We start from the raw sequence: 9,535 nt of genomic DNA, 5'->3' as shown, positions 1-9,535 counted from the left end.
AGTAGAATATAGGACTTTCGTCAAGTTATAATGTTTTATTTGTATTTTTCCGTTTTTCACTGTGAGGTGTATTTGTTTCTAACTCTTATGGTGCCAGGCTTTCTCTTGGTGGTCCAAACTCCGAAATACAAGATAATACTTTGCACATTGCTTTTTCTTGGCAAAAATGATCAGATCTACATAAAGATTTATCAAAAAGTACAAACTATCTTTGGCATAATAAAAATTACATCGGGTCCATGGACCATTGAACGACCACTGTTCTCGCCATCACTCCCGTACAAGAGTTGGCATGGTCGTGTTGATGACAACTGAAAAGACTTCATATATGTGCCCGAGCAACTCCAATGGGATGATTCATGTATGTGCCATTTCGCCAGAATCTCTTTACCGAATTGAATCTGGACAAATTCGACTCCGCCGTGTGAATTTATGGAGTAAACTGAACCTGGGGTGCAACTTTATAATCTCTTGTGCATGAGAACGGACGTTGGCTCTCGGCCTTCATGGAGGCCTTTAAAAAATTCAAAATTCAAAATTCAAATGTTTTGATTTCAAAAGAAATTCTCAAAAAATTGTGCAAGTAAACAAGGATGTTATGTGTATGTGCGTGTAATTTCAGAATGAAAAATGTTGAAATGCGACCTATAAAAAAACAAATTCATAATATGAAAGGATTAATAGTATCATGTGTCATTGGTGCCAGCATTGCTCTTTTTCTTTTTGCAAAATGACAGCACAGGCGTGTGTCGTTTCGTCAGAATCTCATTATCGAACTGAATTTGGACAAATTCAACCCCGCCGTGTGAATTTATGGAGGAAACTGAACCTGTGGTGCAACTTTATAATCTCTTGTGCATGAGAACGGACGTTGGCTCTCGGCCTTCATGGAGGCCTTAAAAAAATCAAATTTCAAATGTTTTGATTTCAAAAGAAATTTTTAAAAAAATGTGCAAGTAAACAAGGATGTTATGTGTATGTGCGTATAATTTTAGAACGAAAAACGTTGAAATGCGACCTATACAAAAAAATAAATTCATGTTCTGGAAGGATTAATAGTATCATGTGTCATTAGTGCCAGCATTGCTCTTTTTCTTTTTTGCAAAATGACAGCACCAGGCGCGTGCCATTTCGCCAGAATTTCTTTACCGAACTGAATCTGGGCAAATTCGACCCCGTCGTGTGAATTTATGGACTAAACTGAACCTGTGGTGCAACTTTATAATCTCTTGTGCATGAGAACGGACGTTTGGCTCTCGGCGTCCATGGAGGCCTTTTTTGAGAAAAAAAAACTGTTTAAAAAAACTGAAATAAATTGTACAAGTTAACAAGGATTTATGTGTATGTGTGTATAATTTCAGAATGAAAATTGTTGAAATGCAACTAATACAAAAAAGACAAATTCATGGTCTGTGGGATGAATAGTATTGTGTGCGGAAAAAACTCAGATTTGTATTTTTCACACAGCCCTCATACCAATGTATTTTGCCCTGAAAATTTACACACATGTGTGTTATGCCTTCATGTATATCTGTGTTTTTTTAGAATTTTTTAAAACATAAAAAATATGAAATTTATTGAAATTTAATTTTTCCAAAATCGAGCTCCATGGAGCTCGGCCTCCAACGACAATATCCGCTTGTGCATTGACTATTTAAAAAGTTATGTTATGTTGAACTAATTGTAGCTCAGATGGTTAGATTACTTGTGATGAAAGCATGACCAGTCCATCATGCCTTAGGTCATGGTGCTTGCATTTTTCTGAATTTATTTCAGCTTTTCCGATGATGTTTGCTCAGTGGAAGAAGATATTCTCGTCGACTACGAGATGCCTGTCGTGACTTTATAAATCTCATGATGTGATGCTGACTCGGTATCTCATAGGTGCTCACAGGTATGGGTGTATGTAGGAGTTGTGGGCATATGAGATTATACTATGTTAGACAACGGTTAAGTTATGATGTTTTTTTTTCTATTTTTACTTTTTCCACTGTGAGGTGTATTTGTTTCTAACTCTTATCATGCCAGGTTTTCTCTTGGCGGTCTGAACACCGAAATACAAGATGATACTTTGCACATTGTTTTTCCTTGGCAAAAATGATCAGATCTATATAAAAATTATTTGAACGTGTTTGATCACAACCACTCCGAAGTACAAACCACCTTCGGCAAAATAAAAATTACATCGGGTCCATGGACCATTGAACGGCCACTATTGCCGTCATGGCTTCCATATCAGAGTTGGTATGGTCGTGTTGATCACAACCGAGATGCCCAAACCGAGAAGCCTCCATGCATTTGCCCCCAAAGGACCAGTGCTACGGAGCCGCAGTCATTGCCGTCGAATTCTTGAATGAAAATACCAGATGATACCCCACAAATTTGTTGCAGAAATGTTATTGTCATGTATTTCAGTAGATTTGCTTGTACGAAACTTAAATAGTTAAAATAATAATATAAAATTAAACTGAAAATACACAATAGGATTTATTGTGTTTGATTATGCTATAGTTGTAAAAAAAATTGAATGTAAGCAGCATTATAGAAAAACGTGCACGTTCGCACCATGAAGTTAGGGCCTCATTGATTCGTAGAATTCTCAAAATGCAGGAATAGGAAAAACGTAGGAATAAAGTGGCATGTCCTTTTCTACACTACAGGATTTGGAAGTGTGTTTGAGTGGATGGAAATTTTTCTCCAAAATGTAGTACAAACGAATCATATGGAAAAATTCCAAAGGATTTCAATCCTACGAATCAAACGACCATCGTAGGAAAAAATCCTAAGGATCCAAATCCTTCAAAAATCCAATGAAATTCCTTTGTATCAAAGGAGCCCTTAGTTTTTTCACATGATGTCAAAAAAGGTTAGTTTTTTTCACCAGCAAAAAAGTTAGTTTCTTCACATGCATAATTGCTTATCCAGGTGAGACTTTTATATGCATGTTGCATGATGAGGCAGCCATGGTTGCCTTTTAGGACGCGCGGACGTGTGTTGGCTTTAGCCGGCGCTGCTAAAAGCGTGCCGCTGCGTTCGTTCCAGCAATGGTGCTAAATATATAACGCACACGTTCAAACATATAAAAAAAGTAAATACTAAAAAATTTAACTAGTTTATTATTGACAAACATTAAAATTCAAATACAAACTAACAAGCAAATTCAATTTCATAAAACATACTAATAAAATAAAGTACACCTGGGCTACTTCTCATCCTTGCTGCTGTAGTCCGTCGACGATAGCATATCGTCCTCTCACCGGTCATGTTCGAGTCCTAGGTCGTATCTAGGTTCTCAATCTGGGAAGTCGCCAGAGCCTTGTGTCTACGCTTTTTTCTGGCGTTGCCCATCTCGCTCCATCCTCATACTCGCCCAGAACTCGTACTCGACGACGACGTCCTCCGCGTCCCTCTCTGCGATCAAGAGGTAGCGCTCCCGATTGCATTGGCGCGACGGTCCTGCTCGGTGATCACACACAGGGGAGACGCGACATCCCGCGTGTCCTAGCACGTGAAAACGTTCTGAGAATTCATCTGCTCTCGAGGACGTTGGAGGCGCCATGCCGCCACGTCGTACGCGTTGACGACCTCATGGACGGTCTCGAACGTGGCAAGCCCGAGACGTGTGTCGCCGGAGCGGATCTTGGCGTAGAACATGCCGGAGGAACGGTGGCGGACACCGCGAAAGCCCGAGCTGCTCCAGAGGCATGACGGGGCGCGACGCATGACGGGGCGCGACGACGACGAGGCGCTCGAAGAATAAGAAGCGTGGGGTGACGTCGGTGGAGCGCGGGAGGGAATGAGCGGTTGGACAGCATGGGTGCGACACGGGATTTATAAAGCGCTCTGGCCGACGCGCGGGCTACCCCTTTCCCGCGAGCAATTTATTTTAGCGCGTCGCAGTTTGGTGTATCGGCTGGAACGTGTCGTACGCGAAAACAACGGTGTTTACCCGCATGAAGTTTGGCGCGTATATTAAAGATGCTCTAAGAAAAATAGATTAGTGTGGCTAATTATTTAGATATAAATAAAATATTTTAATATTATTGTGGTTTCTGCCTTCTATCTTTTCTTTTTTTGAGAATCTTCTTCCTTAAATGGCTGGGATTTCGCTACTGGGCCGGACCGCCTTGACGATTCCAATTAGGACTCGGTACGGGTGATATGATATAGAGGCCTGGCGCCCCCTGCTCCCCTGAAAAAAAAAAGGTGCAGATGCCTACTACTGTAGCAAAATCTCCCCAGAAAAAATCCCATAGGCATAGGAAAGAAAAGGGGATATTTTTTTTCCTTTGTTCAAGAGAAACAAACGGAGCAACTATGTGTCGATCACCTGTTTTTCTTTGTTTTTTGGGCGTCAGTTGATTCCGCTCACGCCCTCCTCTTCTCCCCCATCATCTTCATCCTCCAGTTATGTCACACCTCTTCTCTCCCCTTCATCTTCATCCTCATCCTCCCGTTGCCACACCAGCCTAACGTGCGGCGGCGGCGGCGGCTACCGGAACCCTAACAGCCCCACCAGCACTATCCCATCCCCAGAGGCATGCTACTTTTGGCTTGACATAGGACTGAAGACTTGGTCACTGACCATGTCATGAACACAATGTGTAAGAAACATTAGCTAGCTGATCAAGCAAACCCCTCCTGGCCATGTCATGAATACAATGTCTAAGAAACATTAGCTAGCTGGTCAAGCAAACCCCTCCTGGCTCTGTGATTACAATGAATCAAACGAGTCATTTGATTCATTCCCTACCTCTAAACATATGCTTAATTAGCTCCATATTAACCAAACGATTAACCGCAATTTTTTCCCCATTTCCAAGCATATCACGCGCACAAACTGTAGACACGCATCAAAACCACTCCACCATACAGGCAACGGCAAAGGACCCGGGATCAAAGTTTGAGGTGATATTGCCATACATTCAGAATGTCAACACCTTTTGTCATTCCCAGCGCATTGACCCTCCAAAATGCGGCGCGTCATCCTGATGAAGCATGGCGTCTCTCACAGTACTTGTTGTCCATGCATGTGTGAGTCTCTGTAATCCTATTGTCGACGACGAGACATACTCAACGCCCTCCCTTCTGCATCCTGAATCTGGACATGGGCCTTGAAGAAGAAGCAGAGCTAGCAGCCTACCAGGCAAAGAGTTTACGAGATCAGATAAATACAGATGCGCACCACACAGTGCCAATGGAAAGATTCAAATGATGGAGCTTACTTTCTCACTATCATTACTCCTTGGTTGTTCGATCGCTGAGAGACCGTCGTCGTGTTCAACGATAGATCCCGTGAAAGCCTGGCGGATGACATAAACAGGGTGAAATGCAACTCAAGAAGGTCTATGTCAGTATACATCAGAGTACGAGCAAATGACCTTCTGTCCACCTGGTAGTATCTTCCGATCCCGAGATGAAGAAACCTGCCAAGCAAATAACTCATAGTCATTACTATGAATAGTAAATACATAAAAATAAATACTCCCTCCGTTCCTAAGTACTCCCTCCGTCCAGGTGTATTGGGCGCGTAATGAGGAGCTCTACGATTTAGGCAAAAGAGGATTGGACGACCGTCCGCAAGACTTTTCCTCGAAAACGAAACAGAATTAGGGAATAAATCCCGTCATTAATGCATGGCCGTTTCGGCTGCACTTTCTTTTCTAATCAGCGTTCGTCTTCTCTGCATGCATTGGGTCTTGCCAGCGAACGATTTTCTTGATGAGGCAAACGAGGAAAAGAGAGGTGGCCGTACCAACCTAATGATGAAAACGAGGCAGAGTTTAATTGTATCACGTCTAATACTTTTGGATTTCCTGGATTTCCTTATGCGCCCAACACACTTGGACGGAGGGAGTATAAGTCTTTTAGAGATTTCACTATCAAGACTACATTCGGATGTATATAGACGCCTTTTAGAGTATAGGTTCTCTCATTTTGCTCCGTATATAGTCAATAGTGAAATCTCTAGAAAGACTTATATTTAGGAACAGAGGGAGTAGAACGCTACAAATGAAACATTAGATAAACTGCATCCCTAGGTCTCCAGAATGGTGCCTGATGATTTTACTTCAGAGAGAACAACTACCTCTGTTCACAAAATTATGAACTTCTAGAAAGCACAGTCAAACTTCATTAAATATTTTATAAGAATATCTACTAAATTATCATGTGCTCAAATATGTATACAAGGAATAGTCAAAGTTGCATGTTTGAGACCGTGCCAATATCCAAAATATTATGTACTCGCGAAAGGAGAGTGAAATAGTTCTACACCTCTACTAGCCTAAGGTAAAAGGGCAAACACAAGGCTAGGTTAGCACAAAGTTTATGTTAACAAATAGACTAAGAAGTTAACCGTGTGCGAAGATCTAAAGTGCAGCCAGACAGTCATGTTTACATATGACATATGCAGACTGGTTTCATAATATTAAAAGTGCTTTAGACATCAGTGACCAAAAAGACTGACAAATTTTGTGAGAACTGAGGAGAACTAGTACTCACATCCATGTTGCCTCATAATGTTTCTATAGAAGAACAGCCACCAAAAAATATGAAAAAAATTACACAGGCAAGGAATGATGAAAGTAATGTTGGAATAAATGGGCCATGGCCCAGTAAATTTCAGAAAATGTGAGACAAGTCGAGGGGGCGGGGGCACATTACTTCCAACAAATCCCTTCCAATACATACCTTGGGTCCTGAAGAGTACCTTGATGAACAAACTATTTGCCCGTTCTCATCTTTAAAAGAAACAGCTGCGAGTAGGAAATTTAGGTCAAAGGCATACAAGCAGGGTAATTTAAGAACTTCAAGCAAACACGTTGGTGAAAATAGGAGTCCCAACTCTTACACAAACAAGATGACAATGAAGATCAGCAAAACAATTAGGTGTATTACTAGGTATTCAAAATATCATGTACACATCATGAGTATGGTGTCCCACATGCCAGTATCATGACTAACCTTTTCTAAGTGAAGCCTGAATTTCAGAGTTTGTTATCTGCACATTAGATGAAACACATTGTGACTGTTACAGAAGCTAAGATAAACAATTGTGACTGCTAGCCATTCATTCAGGCACAAAGTAGAAGGTGTTGAAAAAGGAATAATGAACTTACAGAGGTACTGCCTGATGGTGCAAGAGAAGAACCTTGCAATGCTTTCTTTTCTCCTAGCTTCTTTAGTGCACTCTTCAGCTATTAGTTTGAACAACAAAATATAAACACATTGGTCAAATTAAGATTACACCAAAATGATGTCACGTCAGCTAGACAAACACAAAGATACCTGGGCATTTCCTTGACTCTGGTCATTACCACAACTTCCAGAAACTGAGGCACCAAAACTAACATTGCCATGCTCATTGCCATAACTTAACGTGTCCCCATTTTCCTCGCCATCCTCACTTGATCCAGCATCCTCATCTTCATCATCATCGTCGTCGTCATCGTTGCCTTCATCTTCGGAACTACTTCCAGCTTCCTTTTCTAACATTTCAAGCTCATCAAACCTAGCCATCATCCGAGCATGTTCCTCATCTGATATGCCCCCAGAAGAACTTGAAGCCTCTGGAAAAGAGAAGTAGAAAAACTAGTCATGCTGAAGCAGAAGTTGTCAATTGCCAACAAATGTAAGTGCTAAAGTTTTGCCACTGCTTCATTTCAAGGCAGCAATCATCTCAACACAATAAGATAGCCTTGATATAATGTCTACAACATTAAATATACTAAGAAAAAGATATAATGCTCAGCCAAACAACATACAATTGTAGAATGAGATATCAATAGGTCTACTTGCTGCAAGATTACTCTAGACCTTGCCAATTGAGGAATAATCAAGAAGTCTAACATGTCAATAAAAGCAAATTTGGATAGGGAAAATTTGAATATGAACCCCAAGGACTCACAAGTGGGATAGCATGCCAGTACAACTACAACAACAATATTACAGTTCACCATACTAAGATAACAGAAAGAGCCAATACATTCTGAAGATAAGAAGGATGCAGAATATCAGTAGCTAAATAAACGAAAGCTCCAAATGATTACCTGTTTTTGATGAAACTATTTCTGTGTCTTCTTCATCATATTCTTCCCTTATTTCAACAAGACCCTCCTGCAGGCATCAATATAATTAAACATCCAGTTAGAAGTAATTTTGCACAGTAGCACAACTGCAGAGTCCATATGTCAGCATAAGTCTACAGTAATTCACTATCAATTTCCTTTTCCCCTTACCAGTGACCTCAACCAAATTGCTACTACAGTAACCTCTTACTTAGCTGAACACTAGCATATGAATGCACCATGTCTGAAGATTTCACAAGAGCATAGGAACACACCATGCCTGGAGATATCACAAGACACAAGAGCCTTACCGAAGCCTCGGCTGCTGTGGACTCGAAGAACTTGGCCTCGGCCTCGAGGTCGGAGATGGTTGCCTTGATGGCCTCCATTTGAGCCTCCAGCTCCATCCCCCTCCTGTGCAGTATCTCAGTCGTCTGCTTCGCCGACCTATCCGCGTAGTAGCCATCCCCTAGAAGCACCTAAGGCACAACACAAACAAAATCGCGAGCACCCATGTTACAGTGGCAGGCAGCAATCCAAGCAGATAGGTAGAAGCTCCAATGCCAAAGAATCTGCAGAATGTCATACCAGGAGCTCGTTGGTGTGGATCAAGCTCCCCGGGAAAAAGGCGGCGCCGCCAAAGGGGACCTGCGAAACCAGACCAAGGGATCACTAAATTGGCTCGAGGCAGGTAGCTATGCTGCTAAATAGGATGATGGTAGGAGGTAGGGATGAGTGAGAGACCATGATTTGGTGGGAGAGCTCGTCGGGGAGGCGCTGGACGAGGTTGACGAGGGCGGCGTTGTCGGCGAAGAAGCCCTGGACGCGCGCGAGGTCGGCGCGGCGGTCGGCGATGGCCTGGGACACGCGGGACACGGCCCTCCTCGTCTCCTCCGGCGAGAACGCGGAGGCCAGCGGCGTCGCCGTCCCCTTCCTCGCCGTTGCCATCGCTGCCGCTGTCGCGTTCTGCTCTGCTCCCCGCCCAATCCTCCCAACCAAGCCTGACCCCTGTGTCTGCGCCGATGAAGGCGGAAGATGAGGCTGGGAGTTGGGTGTTCCGGCGAGAAAGCGGAGGCCTGCGGCGGCGGCGGCGGCGGCGACCCACTGACCCACTGGTCGTCCCGATGGGTCTTCGGTGACAGCCGCCTCCAGTGGCCTTTAGTTTCTGGGTCGGCCCTCCAGTGGCCTTTAGTTTTTGGGTCGGGCCTCCAGTGGCCCGACCAAAAAAAGAGTAGGGGAACATATCTTTGTCTCAAAAAAAAAAAAGAGTAGGGGACATGTCACGTATGATTACCTTGTGAGCTATCTGGTTTTCTTAGAAGCGCTCAAAATAAAAGTAGTTTGCTCAAGAAGATCCAAATTTCAACGAGATCATAGCCCTTGCAAAGGTCACTCCTCATCTTCTCTTGTACTGATAACAGGCGCACTGCATGAGTTTTTTTCCCAATAAATTCTTTTATTTAAAA

The 9,535-nt window shown here is 42.8% G+C and overlaps 1 protein-coding gene across 1 annotated transcript; it reads right to left on the bottom strand.

The window, feature by feature from the left end:
* Positions 1–4,605: 4,605 nt before the first annotated feature.
* On the bottom strand, positions 4,606–9,251 carry LOC123445318 (RNA polymerase II subunit 5-mediating protein homolog). The gene is made up of 11 exons (XM_045122281.1): positions 8,814–9,251; positions 8,658–8,717; positions 8,381–8,548; positions 8,052–8,118; positions 7,291–7,571; positions 7,122–7,199; positions 6,967–7,003; positions 6,694–6,758; positions 5,382–5,426; positions 5,226–5,303; positions 4,606–5,139 (listed from the first exon to the last, which is right to left on the bottom strand). Exons 1-11 carry the CDS (start codon positions 9,015–9,017, stop codon positions 5,074–5,076), a joined length of 1,149 nt encoding a protein of 382 aa, XP_044978216.1. The 5' UTR covers positions 9,018–9,251; the 3' UTR covers positions 4,606–5,073.
* Between the last annotated feature and the right edge of the window lie 284 nt (positions 9,252–9,535).

The sequence above is a fragment of the Hordeum vulgare genome, chromosome 3H, assembly GCF_904849725.1.
Source record: "Hordeum vulgare subsp. vulgare chromosome 3H, MorexV3_pseudomolecules_assembly, whole genome shotgun sequence".
In the NCBI taxonomy this organism is placed as follows: Eukaryota; Viridiplantae; Streptophyta; class Magnoliopsida; order Poales; family Poaceae; genus Hordeum; species Hordeum vulgare.
Note: the sequence above shows the minus strand (reverse complement) of the source record. Positions and strands in the feature narration are given on the sequence as shown.